This window comes from Vigna radiata, chromosome 11, assembly GCF_000741045.1.
Source record: "Vigna radiata var. radiata cultivar VC1973A chromosome 11, Vradiata_ver6, whole genome shotgun sequence".
NCBI lineage: Eukaryota > Viridiplantae > Streptophyta > Magnoliopsida > Fabales > Fabaceae > Vigna > Vigna radiata.
In genome coordinates this window covers 1751799-1775416 of record NC_028361.1, presented here as the reverse complement: position 1 = coordinate 1775416, position 23618 = coordinate 1751799, and the positions used below count along the sequence as shown (strand labels likewise).

At 32.6% G+C, this 23618-nt stretch overlaps 3 protein-coding genes across 5 annotated transcripts; 1 reads left to right on the top strand and 2 right to left on the bottom strand.

Moving 5' to 3' along the window:
- Positions 1–32: 32 nt before the first annotated feature.
- On the bottom strand, positions 33–10118 carry LOC106777875 (E4 SUMO-protein ligase PIAL2). 3 transcript variants are annotated; one of them, XM_014665685.2, is made up of 16 exons: positions 9852–10118; positions 9313–9385; positions 9105–9170; positions 8583–8648; positions 8414–8496; positions 8119–8170; positions 7975–8040; positions 7525–7592; positions 7394–7442; positions 7217–7301; positions 7025–7126; positions 6860–6911; positions 5582–5633; positions 2945–3061; positions 1955–2719; positions 33–905 (listed from the first exon to the last, which is right to left on the bottom strand). In XM_014665685.2, the coding sequence occupies exons 1-16, from the start codon at positions 10010–10012 to the stop codon at positions 228–230; spliced, it is 2535 nt and encodes an 844-aa protein (XP_014521171.1). In that variant the 5' UTR covers positions 10013–10118; the 3' UTR covers positions 33–227. The 3 variants fall into 3 exon arrangements, with proteins under 3 accessions (XP_014521171.1, XP_022643149.1, XP_014521172.1); XM_022787428.1 differs by having other exon boundaries at positions 6860–6905; XM_014665686.2 differs by lacking the exons at positions 9313–9385; positions 9852–10118 and having other exon boundaries at positions 8414–8501; positions 9105–9172.
- A 4188-nt stretch (positions 10119–14306) lies between these two features.
- Positions 14307–18442, top strand: LOC106776595. The gene is made up of 5 exons (XM_014664077.2): positions 14307–14651; positions 14748–14900; positions 15970–16307; positions 16538–17045; positions 17428–18442. The coding sequence occupies exons 1-5, from the start codon at positions 14345–14347 to the stop codon at positions 17934–17936; spliced, it is 1815 nt and encodes a 604-aa protein (XP_014519563.1). The 5' UTR covers positions 14307–14344; the 3' UTR covers positions 17937–18442.
- Positions 18443–18577: 135 nt separating this feature from the next.
- Positions 18578–19788, bottom strand: LOC106777017 (protein LURP-one-related 17-like). Its single transcript, XM_014664514.2, has 2 exons — positions 19244–19788; positions 18578–19119 (listed from the first exon to the last, which is right to left on the bottom strand). Exons 1-2 carry the CDS (start codon positions 19514–19516, stop codon positions 18721–18723), a joined length of 672 nt encoding a protein of 223 aa, XP_014520000.1. The 5' UTR covers positions 19517–19788; the 3' UTR covers positions 18578–18720.
- Positions 19789–23618: the final 3830 nt, after the last annotated feature.

The following is a 23618-nucleotide window of genomic DNA, read 5'->3' as shown; positions in this document are numbered from 1 at the left end:
CACTTTCGATGGGTACGAAATAACAAAAAAAGTACGAGAATAAGTTGTGAGAATATATTCCATATTAACAGAAAATAAAACCTTGAACATGGATGTCTGAGAATAAGTTGTGAATGTAATTATCTGTATCTGTTATACTAGATAAGTTTGTATATAGATAAGTTTATATACAGACAGACAGTGCTAAGATGAAGGGTGTGAGAAAGTGGAGAGTTGCAGAAGTGTCATCAAGTGGAAGGACGATTGTGAGTATTTGCATTTCTGTTAGCAATGAGCACATCCTGTTGGGTCGACCCAGTGGCTCGTCGGAGAGGTTGTGGAGGTGGTGGTCTTGAACCTTGAGTTTGTGTTGGAGTAATTATTCGCTGTGCAATAGACTCGTCGAAAGGCTGACTTAAATCTAGACTTCCACGCATTCGTCCAGTGGGAGCCCAATTCTGTTCTGGTGGCGTACTGAATAATTCATCAGGCCTAGAGACTGAATGTGCTGTGTTTCCTCTTCCCTGGAAACTGTCAGTTGCAAAAGGTGTGCCTGCAGCACCGCTTTGATTTTGAACCGGAACTAGTGGTGGTGTCCATCTAGGAGGCTGATTAGCGGCCAAACCCCTAGATTGTTGGCTATGAGCAGTGGTAGCAGCTGGCGGAACATTCCTAGCGTTGGAAATACCTTGTCTGGCAGCCGGTGGAGCAGCCATGCCTGCCGCCTTTAAATTCCCAGATTGTGGAACACCTTGCTGGATGTGAGACCATGGGGTAGTAGATGGTCGGAAATTTGAATGCTGTCGAGATGGCAGAAGATTCAGAGATTGCTGCAGGTGTGGATTGCTAAAATCAGATATTGAACTTGGTCTGTATGGGTTCTGCAATTGAGTTGATGTTGGCGGGTTCTGTAATGGTACCCGATTCTGATTTCAATGAGAAGTTAAAGATAAGTACAAAAGCCATGGACAGCTTCTTCTAATGAATGAATTTCAACTTCATGGTTAAAGAAACTAAATTCAGGCATCAATGATTTTTACAGTACAAGAAATGAAGAATGACAACTCAATATGAAGTATAATAGGACATTCACATATCCTAAGGCTGCCCTGACGTCTATATAATTTCTTTAAGATAAATAAATATCATTCTTTCCTGAAACCAATTTTCTTATTTCCCACTGATCTTTTTCTTGGATAAGAAATTTAACAGGCTATTCCTGAGGTTTGTTTAGAAAAGTTTTTCTACAAACATGTCTGAGGAAAAGAAAAATGAAAAAAAAATGGAACACTAAAATTCGTTTAAGTAAAAATTAAAAATTAAAAAAATTAAAAACTATACAAAAGAAAATCTACAAATTAGCTTGTACATAAGTTCATTTTAATTTTAACTTATGAAAAATTCACTTCTTTTTTATTTTCTCTTTCCTAAAAGTACTACAAACTTGTCCAAACAGGCCCCAAGATGGAGAAGAGCTTCTAGTAACTTTTAAGAATAGAATCTCAAAGTCACAAATTGATTTTCCGTGTAGTTGGTACAGGGGAGACTTGTTATTTAACGTAGAGTTAACAAGCACGCTAATATGCAACAATTATATATGAGGAGATATTGGTTTGACACTTATCAAGGAAAAAGAAGACAGAAAATAGATTAAGATGGTTTGGATTGAATGTTACTAGAAGGCACTGATGATCGAATGATTTTTAACCCTGTGACCCATGTTCCTGACCTTACCTATCCGGAATTGACTACCATACCCAAAAAAAAAAATTATACAATTTAAGATCAGCACATTGTTATTATGACCTAGTGTTTAAGTTGTCAAGTTTTCCTTTCAAGGCACCACATCATATTAACTCTGAACAATAAGGAACATAAACACCGGACAGCAGGTTTCATTGTATCCTCAAAAGCAGCCCCTAAAAACGTATAATAATTTAGTACAAAATAGTAAACATGCAGTCAACAAACCAACCTGTGTTGCATTGTGATGCCGAAATGCAGGTGAATTCACACCTGAGACCTGAGGCAGATTTATTGGGGTTCGAGAAAAACGTTGCTGTCTTTCAGTATCACTAAGTATGGCTTTCAAAGTATCTCCCGATGCCTGAGATTGGACTGGGAGGGCCTGAACAGCTACTGGAATTCTATTAATATGTCTTGGCACCGAAGACGACCTACCATACTCGTTAACTGAGTTCATTTGATTCATCTGCATCGGCAAATTATTTGGTGCTGAAATTTGATTACGCATGGCAGAGTTAACAGCAGAGTTATTGTCACGACCTGCAGATTCCTGATTAAATGTTGGAGAAATAGTATCGGGCAGAACAGGTAGCTCCAAGGTACCAACCATTGGGGTATCAGACCTACTACGGGCAATATAAACCCCAGACAAAAAGTCATCCATTTGACCAGCAACATTTCTATTGACACCAGGAGTGTTCATACCAAAGGAAGTTGAATTTGGAGCGACAAAGTGACTTTGAAGAGATGCCTGGAGAGGTTTTCTATCTACAATTTCAGAAGTGTCCATTGCCTCCACATGATCATCATCTTCTGTGAGGTCAACAGTTGCAGGAGAGCAAGTATGTTCTTGTGGTTCAGTTTGTTCCTTTTCATGGTTGGGGGCCTTCTTTTGCATCTTATCCACGTCATGATCCTTTTCCAAGACTGCCTTCCAAGATCCATCAGCAAGGACAATCACTTCCGTAATGCTCTCACCAACATTTTTCAGGATCTTTATTTAAAAAGAAAAAAAAAATTAGAGGTTTATTTTTCACATCTTTACAACCTTTCATTAACCCTAGGGTCAATTTGGTGTACCCTTAAAATTTGAAAGTGTGCAGTGGAGGTTGCAGATTAAAAACAAAATAAACTAAACTAAAACTTTCACTCCCAATCTTAAGGTGCCGCCAATAAACAATAGATTACTAAATTGATGGGTTGAAGTAAATCAACTTACCTCAACCATGTTTCGGTCAAGTCGAATATCAGCATAACAGACATACTGATTGCAATGAGGGCAGCGCCAGGATGGCCTTTTAGAATTGATACTAAGGAAGTTGTTAAAGTCAAAACACTACAGTAACAACAGAACAAAAACATATTAGGAAGAAGGGAAGACACAAAGGGGAATATATAAATACATACATAAACCCACAGTACGCAAAAAGACTTGTAACAATTAACCACATCATAAATTTTTCATTTTAGAGGAATGTCGGTGACACTTTCACTCTATAATTTATTGAAATTTATTTGGAATCACTAATTTTAGTAGGCTTCACTTTCAAATCGAAACAGTCACTAAATTAGAAATGGGATCCACCATATCGGTTATTTTCAATAAATTTTAGTCAGTGGTACACTCGTAGTGTGTTAAAAAAGAAAAGTATTGTTAGCACTCCTCTTCTAATTTATCATGACAAGTTATTAGTCTACATAGATTTAAGCAAATTTTAGTACTATTTGTTTTGGTGTCCTACACGATGAGTTGCCTTTGAAATGGCTTCTACAGGTCCTCTCTTTTCTTTTCCTGGTCCCTTCGTTCTCCTTTTTTATGTGCTTGAAGTGCTTGGGTATGTTTGGTCACATGCCTCTTATGTTTGGGTATGATTTTGGTCTCCAGTATAAAGTGTTTTGTCTCTGAAATGGCTTTCACATGTCCTTTCTTATCTTTTTCTAGTACTCTTACTATTGCAACGACAAAACTGCAAGAATTATCTGTCTTAGTCTGCTTCAGTGCAGTTGTGGTTCCTTTTTATAGTACTCTTATTGCCATTTAAGATGCCAAAAGCCTGACTTCCAGCTATGTGTTGTTTTGTGGCAATCACTTAAACCTGATGTCTTTGAGATACTCAGATACTTCAAGACATTTTTTCTTTTTGAAGAAGTTCCATGATATTTTGGCTGATGGTATTTATTATCTCTTTGATGCAACTAAGGGTAGTCTCCCAAAAACAAACCAACAACGATATGGTCTCACATGTAGCAAAATTTCAGACTATAGTCAAATAACTGAAGATTTCTTGTGGTAGACTCAATGGAGGATATTAACAAAAAAAAAAAAAAAAACTTGATGATTATATGTAGCTCTCAATGTACACACAAGAGAATATGCAAAACCAAGAAAGTTTCTTTTCCTTGCATGGTTTCCCTAACAAGGTAGCCCATATGCCTAAAAGTGGAAAAATTAGATTCTAAGTTTTCTAATGAGTACCAAGAATATTAAAGGTTTAAGAATATTTCTTATGTAATTACAAGACCGAATATTTCTCATGTAATTGGAGTTGTTGGTCAATTCATTTAGAATTCTCACACTAACCACTGGAATGTGATTTGCATTCTCAGCTATATCAAAAAGGCTCCAAGACAGGGATAGTTACATAAGGACAAGGGAAATTGATAGGTTTCTGATAAAGAAACCTAATCCACACCGAGAACTAACACACACAAACTTATTCAATAGCTTTGTATAACCTCTGCTGGTATTATTCACCAAGAAAGAATACAAGAATTGAGGGTAATGTGGGAGCCTAACCTCCCCCAACAGGAATAACCTGTTTAGAATACACCAAGAGTCAAAAAAGTCCCTTCTATTACTAACACTCAACTATTTATACAGATGCAATTCCCACCCTTCCTAACTATCTAAACAGTTAGGCCAACTAACGTTTCACTAACGCTTCTTCCTCCTTACATACACTCTCAACATCCTATCAGAAATGCTCAAATCTTAGGATTAAAGATGTTGATTGGGTTGGTTGCCCCATTGACCAGAGATCTCCACAGGATTGCCTATTCATTGGATGGAATATAATCTCTTAGAACAACAAGAAACAAAGTGTTGTTGCTTAGTCCAGTGCACAAGTTCAATAAGACTCTATCTACTTGTGAACTTGAATGGATTAAGCAACTCCTTCAAAAGTTGAAATTTTTGAAGTTGGGGTTATGAAATTGTATTGTAATAATCAGAGAGCTCTTCACGTTGCCCCCAACTCAATGTTTTATGAAATAACTAAACACAGATTAACTGTCATTTTGTCAAGCAGAAACTGTTCTCCAAAGAACTTAGTACCAGATTTATCAGCTTTAAGACCAGCTTGTAGATATTCTAACTACATCTCTGAGTGGGCCTAGAATTCAGATTACATTTTTCAAGATTGGTGTATACACTTGATATGCTCCACCTTGAGAATGAGTGCTAAAAGAGTTCTTTATTATTTTGTTGTAAAGATTTTATATATACAAAATGCATCAGCTGAGAAGCTCAGTGATTTTTGGTCATCCTCTAAATTCAAGCAGTGACAATTAGCTTTATCGCGTGATAGTACAGTTCTAAAGCCAGTTTTAGTATTTGTCATAAGAAACATGATAGGACCCACCCTAAGTTTTTTCTACATTAAGTGATTGATGGAAAATCCCCTAGTCATGGTCAAACACTTTTAAGAGAGTGGAAGTCATCCATGAAAGTGGTTGAATCCAAGGAAGCACCATTCATCCAAGGAAACACCCCTCCATCATAGGGACCATCTCCTTGCTTCCTCCTAAGCTTTGACCCAACCTAACTCAAGGAGGTTGCTAGTAAAGGAAGACTCACCTGGAAATGTTTGCATGATCGCCCTTTGACAGGAGTCTTAATACGTGTAAAGCTGTTTGTACACATTGAAACACAACACGTCAACTTCTATAAAAAAAAAAAAATAATACCATGAAAAGAGAAGGATTACCATAAAATAGTGAAAAACCCAATGTACTTCAAATATAATAGAGCAAATAATCATAAGCAAAATTTCTGACCGGTAAAGCATTCTAGTAAAAGGCATTGAGCCTAAGAATAAATATAACAGAAGAGTGATAGAGAAATCATACTTGCAAATAGAAAACTTCAAAAATTATAGCTAATGACAACACCAAGAAACAATGTTAAATCATGAGAACTTTGTTAAACTGTAGTGAACAAAACTTATACGTCCAATTAGATTGTCATTCACAAAAGGCATATATGGATGAACGTATGTAATCTAACAACAATTGCTAAGCAGGGAGAATTACATCAGGAAGAACCAATTATCCAGCATTCAATAATATTGTAGTGTACAAGTTAAAAAAAAAACAATATCAGAATTAGAAAGTGATACAATAAAGTTTTGGAACAAGAAACAGACTGCCGGGTTCTGGTTGAATAAATAGAAATATAAAACTCATTATGATGGTTATTTAATAGAAAAAATCATTACAAAAATTGAAATCAAGATAAAAAGATAATTTTCACACGAAAATATTTTTAATAATTTACATTTATTAATGTTGTAGATGTTCGATTAAGTGCTTTGGGACATCCACATAATCATTGTTCATTTATATCTAACTGCAGCTCAACAGGAAAAGGCAGAAAAAAGGCGAAAATCCACCAAAAGTGAAAACAGGGCATGAGTTCCACTAAAGTGAAATTGCAAAAATAGCACTGCCGGAATAAACAATACAAATAACAATTTAATAGTGGAAAACCTCCAATTAAAGAGGACCTCTTACCTCTGACTTTCCACAGTCAATTCATAAAATAGTTTTAACTAAAATTCAAACACAAAATATAGCAAACGAAAACCAGATTTAATGAAAACAGTATTGGATCATCTACATATTAATTCTGAACACACAATAGATAAGAGTACAAATAACTAACTCCATAATTCTTCAAATTCAAGGTCTGTAAAGGGCCATATTTCTAATGCAATAAATCAATAGACAATTAGAGATTAAAATGGATCTTCAATAAAAAATGCCATCAATTATACTATATTAAAGATGGAAAATCTAGCAACGGACAAAGCAAAGGTATAAAAAGTTATCACTGATAAGTAGCTTGAACACATACCTTATTGGACAATTTAGCGAAATCTGTGAAGCCCCCTCAACAATATCTGAATCTTGTTACACGTGAAAGAATAACAATGAATTGTCAATGGTGGATTAATACAAATAAGAATAAGATTTAGGGTTTTTTCTTGGAGTACAGTCATTATAAATATCCAAATCATACCAGAATCAGTAGAGGTAACAGCAGGCTGGAGATAATCTTGAAGAACTGGATCTTCATGCAAGGGTGTAAAACTCATATAGGCAACGAGTACAATGTAACGACCTTGACAATGATGATGCTTACATTTCAGAAAGATGCTGATATTGAAAACTACAAGGATGACAGGGAAGAATAGTAGTTTTAAACGATTACCATTGAACTGGCCCACAGTTTGAAGAAGATTTGTCCCAAATTTAAGCATAGCAGTCACGTCAGTTGGCATTTGTGGTCCAGGATCCTGATCAACAAAATGACAGATAAAAGTTTATGCCAAACTGTACAAAAAAGTCTATAATAAATTTTAAAAATGTGAGCTAATATGCAACAGACCATTTCAACATAAGTCCTATTGGCTACTCCTTTTCCATTGAGGAGAAAACTACACAACATGCAATAAAAAGGTCAGTCAGAATCAGCGTAAAATCCATCCACACGTTTAATATGTTTAAAAGCAACCATACTTCGCTTGCGGAGGACTTATAAGGCATGCTGATATCTCAATGTTATCTATCTGTGCCACCAATAAAAACTGCAAGTTGAAATGAGTAATATAACTTAGAACATAAACCAAAAAATAATAATAATATTGGGTGCATTCAAATTACAAATAAAAAACAACAATGATATCTATTATTGTTACTGAAAGGAAAATAGATAGTGATTGAAGATAGAAAAGAATCTAAAATATGTTAAACATTACATAAAAAATGAAGCAAGCAACATCTTCGATATGAGGAGAGGGAAAGAAATTTTCATATTACTATATGATTCCCAAAATCCTAATGTGAATATATAGGTTAATTCTGATAACCAAAAATTAGAAAATATAGACAATGTGCAATGCAGTATGATAATATATAATACTACATAGCCCATGTTTAACAAGACAAGTCAACTCGAGCAATTCTTACAAGTTTCTCTTTAACAAATTCACTCTTGGTAATATGAAAACCAACCAGAGAAGCTCCATATCCAGGCTGCATTGCGGATAAAATAATATTAAATATGTTCTCAACACAAAATAAGAACTGAATTGACAACTCACGAGGAACAACCTGGATCTCAATTGATGCAAGTATTGAACCCAATTTAACATGGGGATAGAACCTGCTTGAAAATCCACATAAACAAAAATATTACTATTTCACATCAAATAAAGTGATAAAATCAGATGCATTATTTCTTATAGGTCCTTTCATTTTTTTTTTCCTGGCTAAAATTCTTGTCTACGGTGATAACTGTAACTTGTTAGATACAAAAAATACACAAAAGTAAAATATTCTTGTCTATTTGAAAAATAAAAGAAAGGGTGTAAGTGAAGATATGTAGAAATAGCTTGTAGGACCCTACTTCTCCATTATAGTTGATATTTCAGAACTGCATTGTCTAGGTGTAGCATTTATACTCCCCATACTGCTGAAGACTTTTCCGATCTATACTACAAAAAGATGATGATAAAAAACATGAAAATTATAATCCACTAGATAACAAAAGACGAAAACAGAACATATAAGCAAACCTCATCCAAAATAGTAAGAAGTTCTTGTGATTCTTTCGTTTGGAACCATCCAATTTCACAGGCACCCTACAATGGTGGAAAGTGTCAGTAGGAAATACAAAACTGCATAAATGTCATGGTGCATAACTTCAAGATGCTTTTGAGAAACATACTATGGGTAAGCACAGAAATAACTGGTATAAATACAATGTCCCTTCATGCATATTTTTCAACTTAAGATATAAAACTTCCAAAATTCTTCAAAAACTAGAAAACCATTCAGACTCAGATATCAGTATAAACTTCCTGATTTGATAGTTTCAACACAATTATTGTGTCAAAATGCAAGAACATCATGTAGTTGGCAACAATTCCTGAAAACCTTCACTTAGTTATCCTGTAGTCAACACCAATTATGCACCTCAAGATCAATTAATTGGTCTTCTTCTCGATTATCCAAACCAAGGTTTTCATTGGTCGTAGAAAATGCAAATTCAACAAGTTATTGATGGAATGAGCAACAAAATGGAAAAATGAACTTACCTTTACAGATATCATCAATACCATCATAGCAGCTTGCGAAAGTTCGTCATTCTTTAGTTGACAAATCTACATGGAAAGGGAAAAAGTAAAAGCTTCCAACACACATGCACACCATAATTAAAAATACTGATGAAACTTCTTCCTGGTTCCATCATTGAAAAAAAAAAAAAGTTCACAAGAGGCACCCACAAAATGTCATGAAAATCACCTTCTTCACCAGCAAAGGCAGCTCGTGAGCATTGGTTGGAATTTCCCCATTGGCCAGTGCATAATCAATGCCTCTGTAAAATGTAAAAAATAAACCAAGTAAAAAGCCAGCGCATTTAAAACAATAAGTTAACACGACATGGTCATTCCATTCAAACCCAACATTTTTTTCAGCTGTTTATTTATTTAGTCATTCAGATAATAAATATCCATTGTCTCCTTGAGGCTACAAGCTAAATCTCCAAATTCAAAGGTGATGGCTAAGAAGCTAAGGATAACGAATTTCATTGCTGCCCATAATAACAATGAGCACCACAAGAACATTAATGATTTCCAGTATAAATCTTCACTACCCACTCGTAAAACGCAATACTTCGAAAAATACAGTTTAAGACCTATCACTACCAGAATTTGATCCAACTAAGGTGCTTCAACTAAAACGCAAGCAGATACATTTAGAATATGTCACTAGAAGTAAGCTGATACATTTCCGACGAAGGGAAAAAGAAATAATTAGAAGGTAGAAGGAGATAGAACTACCGAGAGAGGGAGAGGCAGTGGTTATAAAATTCTTTAGGATCGCCTCGGTTGCCAGGTTGAGCAAGCCAACCCAAACGCTCCGTAACTTTTTGTATTCTGTACATATTGATCACTGATGGCGACGAATTTGCCGGCAATGGCAACCCCACCGCCCCGTTCATTTACGCCTTGAAGTTTTTGGTGCTGCAAATGACCACGGAATCTGCTCTGGCGTAGTTTCCTTCAACCGCAGAGGGTTTCAATTTTGCCTCCCAAAAAATTGGGTCCTAAAGCTTTACACGTATGAGGTCCGACTCAGCTCGGAGGAACAATTCGGGTCGGGTTGATTTTACCCAAGCCAATCAAACTTGATTAACAACGAGATAAAATGATTTATTAGTTATTTGATTTAGTTAAAAGAAATTATGATAAGAGGTAAAATGGTTTATCTAAAATAATTTTTAAAAAGTTAAATTTGGTGAACATTATTTCAATTAATAAGATATTATATAGATTTTTTTATGAGATAAAATGGTTATAACATATGTATAAACTGAAATAGATATCATAAAAGTAGAATAATATCTAAAGTGTATTTTTAGTTAATATTTTTTTAGATTGTAATTTAACTTTTGGATCGAGAATTTTAGAGTAAATAAATGGGTTGGATAAGATAATCAAATTCAAAGGTCTTTCAATAGATGAAATAGTGAAAAAAAATAAAAAAATAAAAAACTTTAATAATTTTAGAACAATTTTTAAGAAAAACGTTACAAAAGAGATTGAGATCAAAGTTGTTTTTGACATTTATTTGGGTGTGATTTGAGTTCATGTTGTTTTAAAAGATATAAAATGTGTTTGTTCTTATGTTTGAGAGAGAAGTTAACTAGATTAAGATTTCTTGAATTATGATGACAAAAAATGGTGTTCTTGGTGATGTAGGTGTCGAAAGTCTTAATTTTTAAATTATTATTTTAAAGTTGAAATTTAACTTATTAAAAAGTAATTGTAAAATAAGCTACCATTTATTTTGTTTTGCTGTTTAGATGAGGTTAAAAATGTGTTTTTTTTTTTTCTTTGATTTTGAGATGGTCTTCAGATGAAATACGAAGTTCTCAATAACCAAACTATTAGTTCCTGGTGAGAAAATCAGAAAAATTTAACTGCGAAAGATTTTTATTGTAGAATAAAACTATATTTAAAGGATTTATAAACCATAAATAAAAATATTTATTAAATGAATTTAGATAACTAAAACCAATTAAGTATCATATCATTAAAAATATTAAATAATAAATTATTATAATAACTTATTAGTATATTTGGTTACATCTTTAATATATTAGTTTTTATATAATGAAATTTAATTAGTATTCTTTCTATAAGATAAGGTTTGTTTTATTTATTTATTTTAAATGTTTAATTCATCGATTAATTTTTGTATTCATTTAAAAATATCAATTAGATATTTTGCTTAGTGTGAATTCTTGTCTTTTTAAATGTAATGCAGTTTTTTTTTTGTCATTTCTATTAGTAAATGTTTATACAGATAAATGAATGTAAATGCTTAGTATTTTGTTTCGACAATATAATGTTGGACAATGATATTTAGACAACATTTTTTTTTATAATATTTGAACATTGATTACGTGTCATTCAGTGATTGGTTCTAAATTACTCCATAATCAATAATAATAATAATCATAAACACTATTATGGAATAATTTATGATCAATCACATATTGGCACGTAATCAATGTTCAAATATTGTCAAAAAAATGTTGTCTAAATATCATTATTCTATGACCGTTTGAAAAAAACTGACATAAATTCCTGCAATAGGTAGAAATTGATTGTAGGAATGGAAAAATGTTGTGTTTCTTTTATATAATTTGAAAACACTAGTATGTTTGGCAAGTTTGTGTTTATTATAATTTTTTAATTATATAATTTGTATGGATTAATTATAATTTACAGTTTATTAAATTTTATATATATGAAATAATCTTGACTAAAATGGTACTTTGGTTTTTATTAACCTTGACTTAAATTGGTAATTTGGGTTTTATATTTAGATTTTTTATTACTTTGCATTCTTACATGTGTTTTTTTATTCAATTGAATTATAATATATGTTAAATATAATGTTTTTTTAATTGATATTTAAAAGTGATCACATATGAGTTTGATAAAATACTTAATTAACAATTTGATATATATGTTTAGACTTATATAGTTTATTTTTGCTTTCATATATTTTTTATTCAACTGAGTAATTATATTATTTAAATAAAGATAACATGGTTCTTTATAAAAAAGAAAATTATTAATTTTCTGTAACTCCAAACCTTTTTATTCATTTTTAATCATTTTTCTTTAGAAACATAATTTTAATCAGATCATTTTATTCAGATTTAAAATAATTTTGTCTATTATATAGTTGAAAATAAACACATAAAAATATTTGCTATGTTTCATTTACACATTTCTAAAAATTTCAAATTTAACCTTAACTAATATTTTTCTTAATTTTTCTTTTATCGGTAAAGTCGTCTAGTTTTTATTTTTCCTATTAAAATCAACCTGCACTTTTCTAATAAATTTGAGATTTTGAAATTTATACCAATTTTAAAATTGAAATATCAAAATATTTGTGACTTTTAAGTACATTTTAAAATTTTTTGGATAATGACAAAAAAAATACTTGTCTTCGTATAAAAAAATATATAAAAGCACAATTGACTCATAAGAAAAAGGGTTAAATATGTTTTTAGTCCCTATATTTTGGGACGATTTTGGATTTAGTCCCTCTTTCAAACTATACTACAATTTAGTCCTTCAACTTTAGAAAACTCTGATTTTAGTCTTTTTTACCAAATTTTTTAAACTTTATTTGCTGTTTCAAGCACGTTACATTATAGCATTTGGATTGTTTACATTGTTTGACACATTTTTGCTTCAATGTTAACTGAGAAACGCGTTTGAAACAGCAAATAAAGTTAAAAAAATTTGGTAAAAAGGACTAAAACCAGAGTTTTCTAAAGTTGAATGACTAAATTGTACTATAGTTTGAAAGAGGGACTAAAACCAAAATCGTCCCAAAGTATAGGAACTAAAAACATATTTAACCCTAAGAAAAAATATAAAAAATAAATTATTAATTAATTATTTTTTTCATTAAAAGCTACTCTCTGAACCATGCTAACAAGAGAGAATACATGAGCGCTATATTTAACCAATTATGTGGCTCAATTAAGTTAAAATCATATATAGGACCAAAACATATTAAAAACCTAAATATATAACCAAATAATTTATGTTTCAATGTAAAGTATTTATCATATTAAAATAAATAATTAGCATAAGCGAAAAATAATAATTTTCCTTAATAAAATGGTGATGAGATATTAACATATAACTACGAAATATAATTTTAAAAGTTTAACAAATAATTCTTAGAATTATACGGGATTCGTTGGATATGATTTTTTAGTTTATTTGGGATCTTTATTATGGGAAAATTCACATTCAACAAGAAAAATTATCACATAATTAAATGTTAAAAGTCTCATGCTAAATAAAAGTACTGACATTTCTTACCATTTTGAAGAAAGATGAAGATAAACATTTTGTATTATATCTTGAAAAAAATGCTAACAAAAGTACTGACAATTTTGTATGCGAAAAGGAATCATGAAAACAAAGTGACACAAACCATTGCTTGAGGAGTGGAAAAAGAAAGAAAAAAAAGAAGACCGTGTGTGCGGCGGTGTTCTTGGCCGGAATATTCCCTGCTGACGAATAGAACTTGCCATATTTGTAATATACACCTTCATTTTCCGTTCATGCATAACTGTATAACCAACACACACGCACAACCATTGTGTAAATTTCGAAATTGCTCAGCAATTCCATTGACAACTGATGGGATCAGAAGGGTTTCTCACAGTTTCACGAGAACATGGTAAGTGACTCACTCGTTATCCATTTTTGAATTATTTTTATTCTATACTTGTTTGGCATTCTTCAGATTATCATGCCATTCATTGTTAACATGACTTGTCTGCATCGCTCCATGCTTTCGAGAGAAAAAGAAAAAGAACATTTAATGGATTGGAGTAGCTAGGTATAGGTTTAGGTATGCCATACATACACGTTGGAGGTTCTCGCTCTTTGAGTAGTTCCATGGTACCTAATGGGGTTTCATTCTATCACATAGGCACTACTTTTGTTTTAAATAGCCATTACTCCCTGTGTTGCCTGTTAACTGTTTAGTAGGGGCTCAATACTTCAGCCATAGATACGTATATATATGAGAATTGAGGTGGTTGCCATCTCTAACTACCCATTTTATGCATGCCACATCGGTTGAGTTGTTGTCTTTTAGGTAAAGTACATTAATTTCAGCCTCAACTCTTAAAACTTTGTCATTGTGTTTGGTGTTTTGCTTTTATAGACGTTAATCGTTGTGGGATTTTTATCAAGTGAACTTTGTTGTGCCACATGTTGCAAATATGAAATATGATGTTGAACTTTCCTCTGGAAATGAATTTCTAGAGACTCAACTGTGTAAGAATTCTAGTCAGCTTCTCAGTCTTGAGGGTAAGGAGTTGTCTGAAAATGTGCCTAGTGGAAACGACAAAAGTTGTCCTGAAGTCGAAGAAGCTATGTCATTACAACAAATAACAACAAAAGTTAGCCGGAATGGTAGTTCGTGTTCAAAGAGACCAAGGATGTCTGAATCAGAAAAATTCTCAAGCCTGAATAAACCAGAGGAGTCAAGAGATGCTTCTGAAAGGCTTGGATCAGACCACATAAAGAGTATTTCTCCTCGTATTTTCTGTCCCCGAAAGCAGACATTATTTTCTTCATATCTATATTTTCACAACCTTTTCCCTTGATTTTGTTTTGGTACAGAGAAAAGTCAATTTCCAAAGCAAAAGAGCCATTCTACCAAGTGTGGAGAGAAAAGGAACATCAAGGTGGCTTCTTCTACGGCTAAGTGCGGTTCTTCTTTGAAATCGGGTGCCACAGTCTTTGTTTCTGCTTGTGGAGGGAACAACTTCTTTGGTATGTAACTATAAGTCTATTGTTCTCTTCATACTATTTGCATAAAATTACTTTTTGATGTGATTATTTGCAGTCTTGGGTTCACTGTGGTTGTGCGTGAGTGTATCGTTATTCGTGTTACCTAAGGTCATGACTCTTTAACCTGTTAGCAATCTGGTTAGGTGTTTCTAACGTAAGTTATGTCGGAACTCTATTCACCCATCTCTAGCTTCCTAGTTAACTACTGTGCTATATGTTGATTTACTAAAATATTCTCTTTAAGACCTAAGTACATAATATATCTAAGTCTTTAGTCTTAATGTTGTGATGGTGATGCTATGGAAGCCAGAAACTGATTTCATAACCACGTATGTTTAGTCTCAGTTAAATGATTGTAAGATAAATGTAGGAACTTGATTATGTTTCTTGTAACATGTTTGTTTGAACAAAAAAATGCTATATTATATTATCATTCTTGAAATGAATTTCATTATAGTTATAGTTATATTACTTTGATGCCATTTTATCAATATTCAGTTCTTTGTACTTCTAGAAATTTAATGTGTTATTATTCTATTTTATTTAAATTATGGCTCTCTTTTTTAGGTCAACCAAATTTACTGTATGAGCATTTCAAAATAATAGCCCCCCTAAGAAATATGATTTTGGATCAGTTACCAGTAATATTTGCCCATCTATTAGTATCCAGCCCACATGCTGTTATACATGAACAAAGTACTATATTATTGATATCAGTTCTGATCAAACATCCTATAAGTTTTGGCCATATACTCTTGGTTCCGTTGATATAAATATCTAGTCCAAGTTTCTTTACCAATAAGAAAGGTTCCACTGGAAGATGGTCAGATTAAGAGAAAGGTAGGAGAAGACCAAAGAGAACTCTCAGAGAAACCATTATAACACAATAACAATTATCTATTTAGTGAGCACCATCTAATTGGATAAGGTTTTGTTGTTATTTCTGTAAGCTTCTCTTCCAGAATGCTTTCTGGTTTTTATGATATACAGCTGCCGTTACTGAGTTAAGATTACATATTTCTAAACTGGAAATTTTGAAAATTCTTGTCAGGGTTATATGGTCTGAAGCATGATATTCATGATGTGACAAAACTTATGGATGTGCCATCGTTGGATGGACTGCTTAGGGGAACTTTTGACTGCCTTAGTTTGAGTGAAGATGTAAGGAAGAAGACATCAAATACAAGTGGAAGTATTTTTGATTCAGTTAGAAAGGCTTGCTCACTCCTTCAGTTACCAAAGTCTGTCCAATCCAAAAATATGGATCACATTGATAGTTCCTTCTACAAGATGTCTGATAGCCAAATGAGTTTATTTAGTGCTGTAGAAAGTAATGGTATCAAGGATAAAGAGCAGTCTTGCCCATCAGACATGTCTGCATGCCACAAGGTTAGTACTTAACAGTTATTATTCAGTAGATTCATGTTTATTTCAAGTTGTCGCTTATAGGAGTGGTATGAATTATAATGGACTACCTCATGCGCAATATAAAAGCTGTATCTATAACTTTTTTGGTTGGTCTTGTTCTTTAGTTCTCAAGCAAATTTACCTTCAGTGATAGCAAATGTAAAACTATATAATGGTAATGTTATTTATACTCTGTAGTACTTGACATCCAGGATCTTTGTACTGAAAACAAAAACTCCTCCAGTCTACTTGACTTTCCATTATATCAACCGAAGGATGTCATGGAACGGATTGCAGTCCCTCGATCCCAGGACTTGGATTCTTTGCTCCTTGATGAGTCCAAGCCTGTTGTTCCAAAAAAGAATAGTAATAATCTACGTTCTGGCAAGCAGGTGTCCGATCAACCAAGCTTGCCAACTTTCCCATGGTCACATGCTTTTGGAAGCCATTCTAGAACTAATTCAGACATAGGTAAGTTATCAACAAGTAGAAGCACGTGTCAAGGTAAATGGGCACGGATAGGTTCAATTGCTAGCTCTACTGATATCGGTCGTGGTTGTTTTACAAACCTTGATTCATTCAGTTATGATCAGAGCCTTGTTCCTTCAACCAGTAGTTCAAGCCATAAAGATTGCCCATCTTTATTTGCTATTCTTCCTTTCTGTCAGTGGAATTCCTCATCTTCTGTAACACGTCCTAAAGGTTTCGAGGCTACTACAGGTACAATTTTTTCGTCGGCTACCTGAATTTTTTATTTTACCTTGTGTATTGTATCTAATATATTTCCCCCCTTCGTCACTGTGATGTTATTGAATAAAACACATAATTTGTATATCTGCACACTTGTCTGGCTATTGCTTTACCCTACTTTTCCTTCTTTTGCGTGCTCTTTTCTTTGGTTGAATTTCAGAAATAATTCAGAACCTCCATTTATGTTATTTCCCTCATGAAATTTCATTTTAAATCTTATAATCTAGCCAGCATGAACAGCAAGCCTGAAATACGTTTCATGTCTTGTAAATCTTAAATCATTTGCTGAAAGTTACAAGTGCTTTTAAGTGTCTCCATCTTCTCCCCTGCTTAATATTTTGGTGTCTTGCAGATGGGCACTGTCCAAGATTATTAGAAGCTGCGGAAATTCTGTGTGAAATGGCAACGAACTCTCGAGGACAGAACCCATATGGAATCATGAGATCACAAAAGAAAACTTTACATAAGAACATGAAAGGTAAAAACTTGAAGCCAACTGCAAACCATGAAGAAATGTCTTCAGCACCAACTTCAGTTGTTGGATCCAACCTCATGTCCAGATATGTTGACCCAATAATTCCTGCAAAAAAGCCACGGGTTTCCACAGTCGAGTACAGGAATGGTGTTCGTTCACATTATAATAACAAGGGACCCTATTCTTCAAAATCAAGTATGCCATTACCCAGTAAACCGGTTAGGGACTTGATTAAAGAAAACAAGCACTCGACAGCTACCATACTGAAGGAGCTTACTATGATGCACCCAACTAATCGGATTTTGGATAAGAGTAAGGCTTATGTTAGTCAATTCAAGGTTCAAAAATTAGGATTAGTGGATTGGAAACGGGGAAAGGACAAGTGAGATTGATCAAGCCTTATCTCATGTAGAAACATCTATTGCTGTGACAGCTGTTGTGATTACCGAAAGTTAGATATAGTCATTAGCTGCTTTGTATATTATCCTTATGGCTGCAATCAGATTGTTGCAGAGGTATTTTCAAGGGAAATCTCGTTTCAAATGTTGTAATTAACTGTAGGTGTACAGAAAACATCATTCTTTGTTAAATGTAATGCAGAGCATTTGAGGCAACAGTAGCAAGCAGATTCTCTGTTTTTGCGCGTGCTTATGTAGGATGACTTTATGTAACAGACATGCCATAGCATGCCACTTCTGTATTATTTCTCATCATAAGTAATTGCTCAGTGCGGGAGTGACTCGCGGTACTGTGGGTAGTCAGTCGGTGCTTACTTACTGATTAGAGACGTGATACATGAATGTGAACTTAACTTTTAGCTTTGGGCGTTATCTAAAAACCAGTAACATTTTTCTCCTGTAGTTTGCCGGAGTCTCATAATTTCAACTGTTTGTTTATTCATCTTATTAAAGCACAAACACACAATAATTTGTTTTCTTTTAATAGAAGGATGAATGAAAAGTGGAAATTAATTACTAGAAACGAGTTGAATTTCTATCAATTTTATAAAAAAGAAAGATAAGAGGAATTGAGAAGCTGAATCTGGTTTTCCTTTCATCCTTTATTTATGATCTCTCTCGTGAGCAGCATATCAAAACTTGAGAAATATACTACATCTCAAAATATAAACAAAAGGCGAGGCAGAAAAAGCGTATGTAGAATGAAAAAGTGTCACGAAAACATTTGATCGAGGAGTAAGACGAGTGCCATGGCAAAGGCTGGATCAATGCCAGAATGCACAACCAACTGAAAAATCTCTATCCCAAAAGAGACGTTTTTGGTGTTAGCTTCCTTCCTCTTGATTTCAGCCACCACCCTTCTACACTCATCCAACACCTTACACGTACGATTTGCGTAGGAACCCTCTACAGTGAACGCCACACACCGTTTATCTGAATGTGAGACTCCACGGAAGACGTAGGCCAGAACATTGGAGTTTCCATGTAAAATATTGACATGCCTCCTTACACAACAAATTGGACTCTTTGATGGCTTAGACAATTTACTTCTCCTTCTAATGTTCCCCACTTCCCCTTCATACACAAACCATTCTTCCAACAATCCAAGCCTCTGCACATGCATAAACTATTTAATAAACCATCTTCATCAAACAGTGACTTCTCGTTACATAAAAGAAATAAAAAAGAAAGAAGAAAAAGTATCTGATATATAAAGAACAGTAATTTAAACATACCCTGCGGCGGAACATGGTCAGAATAGATTTTCCCGAGGCATCCATGAGAGTGACTTCGTTGGGTCGACCAATATAATTGTCGACCCGATACACCAAATTCCCACAACTATCGATGACAGTGAATCCTTTGCAACTCATCACCAAGGATTTTCTCCAAACTGTCAGGGACGTGCTCAACTGTTCTACGTTGTTTTTCTCCTCCTCGTCATGCTCTTGTTCTTGTTCCTGATGAACTGCTCTCGACAGGGATCTGAGTCTAGGAAACACCCTCATCTCGTTCTCTCTTCTTTCTCTCTGTCTCCGTCCTTTGATCTTTATCAAATTCACTCTCTCTTACTTTCAACCTTGCTAGATAGATTCTCTGCGTCAAGTTTAAAAGGGGCCAAAGGAACACATTTATATCGTTACTGTCATAACATTCATGCAGAAAAGTAACACGGTCAAAAAAGATAATAAAAAAATAATTTTTTTGATTTCCATTCTGCTGTTACCAGTATGGGTGACAACATGACATGTTGACTACCCACCCTAACAAGTTCTCACACTCTTTCATGGCGGAACGCGTATTATTATATAGGGCCAAGACGTTGACATGTCATTTTTAAACCAGTTTCTTATTACTTTCTTCTTCTTTTTTCTGACCCTTTTGCCGACATTTTATAGAAATGATCGACTTATACGGAAACAGTACATGTAATAATATTAAACTAACAGATTTCATCTAGTTTTAAGTTAGTTTTTACTTCTGAAAAAAAAAAACTTATCATCAACAGCTGTTAAGAAAGAAAATTATTAAAGATAAGGATGGTGTTGTTGAAAAAGAAAACAAAAATTAGATGTTTTCTCTAGTTATGAAATATCAAAAAGTTGAACTTTATAAGTAGAGACCAGAAAGTGAAAAACAGTTACATCTATTTGGTAGTGTTACGATTTTCTATTTTATTGCTTCAAAATCTTGTTTGGAACATGTGAGATTTGTATAAGATTTTTAAAGCAGTCCTTTTAGAACATGCTATTGTATTGACGTTGGAATTGTTGAGTTAATAATACTAACACATGTTGGGGAAGGTGACACGTGGCCTCGTTTGGTGTCGAGCCATTCTAGAAGTAATCTATTTATATTCTCTTTCAAGATTTTGGCTTCTTTTCTCAGTTACGTCTATAGATAGACATTAAGAAAGTGAAAGAAAAAAGAAGACAGAAATTAATTGTGGACATTCTTAGATAACACTCATGACTAAAGAGAGTGCTCAAACAAAATTTCTCATTGATTACGCAAAAAAACAATACTTATTATTGCAAATTGAATAAAATATACAGTATAATATTAATTCGTTCTTTTTCAACTAGATATTTCTAAGGTTTTCTAGAAAAGTATTTCACGTGTATACTGATAAAATTCAATAAAAAATTAATAAGTCGAATTTGGGTTATGGGAATGATCGAAAAGAGACGTATTATCATGATAATCGACATGCTTAAAATATATGTGATTAAAATTTTGATTATAATATAAAGTTATATATAAAATAAATACGGTGTAATTAAATTTTAAGTGTTTTAATTAATTTTGTATAAAAATAAATAAAAGAAATAGAAGGAGAGGGTTGAGTAAATAGAAGAGGGACAATAATAATGAAGTGGGTAGAAGATGTGATGAGAAAGTGGAAATGGCCTACCAGCCATTGGTGTAGTCTTTCAATTGGTGAAGCAGCTGAAAATTGCTTTTAGTCACATGGTGTGTGCTACAGTTACCTACATACATATGACAGTAATTGCTTTGACCAAAAAGCCTTAGGGCTTCATGTAAATACATACCTAATTTTCTTTACTTTCATTTTTGCATGCATTGGATTTTGTAAAGTTTAGGTAAATTTAGATTAAATATGTATTAATTTTTAGGTTTAAAGTTTGGGTTGATCGTAATCTCAATTGAGTCCTCATATTTGTAATTTTTTTAATTGTTATTTTTGTAAAATTGAGTCAATTTTACCCTGACTGTTAAACTGTCTCAAACACTATTAACTTGAGTTGAATTGTTTATGGCATAGTATTTTACATTAAATTAAATAAGTGATATGTTTTAGAATCATCAAATTTGTGTGATAACGATACTTCTTCTTTTTTCATTGAAAAACTGATTTTGCTTAAAAGTATGAGAATCTCTTTTTCTTAATTGTTGGGGAGGTTCGACACACACATAAATCTCCACACATAGTAAGATATTGTCCGTTTTGGACTAAGTCTTCACGATTTTACTTTTGACATCACTCCAAAAGACCTGTTACCATTAAAGGTAACTATCTGTATATAAATCTAATTGTGTTTGTAATACTTCTTTTAGAGATTAGTTACTGGGAAGAGTAGTGATAATGTTTTGAAGGACTTGATATAATGGTGTGTGGCAGACATGATTATGAATGTGTGAGTTTCTTCGGTTAATGAGTGGAAAGTTGAAACACGGCTTTGGTGTTAATGTGTGGTTGAAGAGAAGAAGAGAAATAGCTTTCAAACCGACCCGTGCTGCATTTGGTTACCAATTATTTGGAGTTTTCCTTACGCTTTTATGCCTCACCACTCTCTCTCTCTTTCTCATCAAATGCTTTCCAATTTGAACACTTGCTTTTCAACTATCACAATTCAACAAACCCCATATTTTTAGATTCTTTGCTTCTAACGTTAAAGAGAGGAAGAAAAACACTGCTATAAATTAACATGAATATTAATTAATAATTTAACTTACATGGGACATTACCATCCTCTCCACAGGTATTTCAAATGTCACCAGAATGAATTAATTAGATTTAATCCTATTGTAGAGGTTTTCCTTATTAGGAGATTTAGTGCTGATAAATCATGAACAAAATCATATAAAAAAATAATATATTATCTTTAACTCAACAATTTAAACCAGTACGGTAATAGATCATTTTATTTATGTATTATACATCTTATTTGTTTGTAACTAATATAGAATTTCTAACTTATTTAAATTCTTAACCCAATTTGATTAAATTCAATTTTTTTCAGTATTCAAAACCTAATATAATTTTACGCGTGACAATGAAATTACATTTGGGTGGTTTGTTTATTATAAATTAAGCATAATATTTTTTTTCTTAAATTATTGATGTTCAAGATTTCACATATATTAAATATAAGACGAAATTTTAATATACTAATTTTATAGAATTAAAATAAATTTAAAGTCCATTTTCTAAAATTATATAAAAGTTATTTAAAATTTATGCTAATAAGATTTGTTGTAAAATTATTATTGTTTTACTCAAAAATCTATTATGTAACCTATTATCAAATAATTATAAAACACTATATTTATGTCTCGACCGGAAGCGTGATGAAAATATCACATTACCTATAACTAAAACATATTTACAATAATAAAAATCTCATCATAAAACTAATTTTAAAAACATTAAATTAAATTTAAAATTTACTTATAAAATTAATATTATTTCTTTTTTAAAAGACAACAATGTAAGAAATTCAACTCGCTGTCATTGCGTTAAAACCAACATAATCATTTTTCATATACGTTATCAACAAGAATTTTAAACTCGTAAAATAATTCTTTTATTCCTTAATTTATTTAATATTTATTTTTTATTTTAGACATGAAATTTATTATACACCCATTTAAGTTTAAATTATTCTCACAAAATCAATTGATAAAATAAAGTTGAATTGCTTTTCCATAAATTGATTTTGTTTACAGTGAATATGAAATCGTTTAAAATTTATGAAATCCAACTAACTTATTTTTTCTCATAAAAGTGTTAATTTTTCACATTTTGTTATATATATTCTTTTCATCAATCTGTTACCGGCATAAGTTTTATTTTCTCTTTTCTATTCAGATGATTTGATAAAACAGAGATTATTATTTTTTGGATTATGCATGAAGGACACGTGTCCCTATTACCGTCTCAACGATAGTGATCTTAGTGGGTCCCGCATAGATATGCCAATTTTGGAAAAGATTACACCCAATATTCCATTATACTCTTCTAAACGTCAACCACGTGCGTCAGGACTAATTAGCCTTTTCAACTATGTGATGAGCTAATTATTATGTCATTAATTTTTTCAAACATTAATCTGTATATAAGAAAATATAAAATTACGAGTATGATATAAATAATTTCAATTATTAATTTAAAGAGATAATCTGTAAAAGAAAAAATCAATTTCGATTGAAACAATTTATACCATAATTTATATTTTTTTCACGTAATAATATAAGGCTTTTACTTCCCGCACTTCCTCCGTTTCTTCCAGCACCTCGAAAAACTTTCGAAATGACTATTTCACCTTTTGGAAAAAGTGACTTTTGAATGTTTTCCGAAACGGGTTT

Excerpts from the sequence above, each read along its gene's own strand:
- LOC106777875 (XM_014665685.2), bottom strand. The coding sequence starts at position 10,012 with ATGAACGGGGCGGTGGGGTTGCCATTGCCGGCAAATTCGTCGCCATCA. Across the intron at positions 8,171-8,413 it reads ATATCAACTATAATGGAGAA|GTTCTATCCCCATGTTAAAT; the intron begins GTAGGGTCCTAC and ends ATTTTCAAGCAG. Across the intron at positions 2,720-2,944 it reads TTGACCGAAACATGGTTGAG|ATCCTGAAAAATGTTGGTGA; the intron begins GTAAGTTGATTT and ends TTTTAAATAAAG.
- LOC106776595 (XM_014664077.2), top strand. The coding sequence starts at position 14,345 with ATGAAATATGATGTTGAACTTTCCTCTGGAAATGAATTTCTAGAGACT. Across the intron at positions 14,652-14,747 it reads TGGATCAGACCACATAAAGA|AGAAAAGTCAATTTCCAAAG; the intron begins GTATTTCTCCTC and ends GTTTTGGTACAG. Across the intron at positions 16,308-16,537 it reads ACATGTCTGCATGCCACAAG|GATCTTTGTACTGAAAACAA; the intron begins GTTAGTACTTAA and ends CTTGACATCCAG.
- LOC106777017 (XM_014664514.2), bottom strand. The coding sequence starts at position 19,516 with ATGAGGGTGTTTCCTAGACTCAGATCCCTGTCGAGAGCAGTTCATCAG. Across the intron at positions 19,120-19,243 it reads TGACCATGTTCCGCCGCAGG|AGGCTTGGATTGTTGGAAGA; the intron begins GTATGTTTAAAT and ends ATGCATGTGCAG.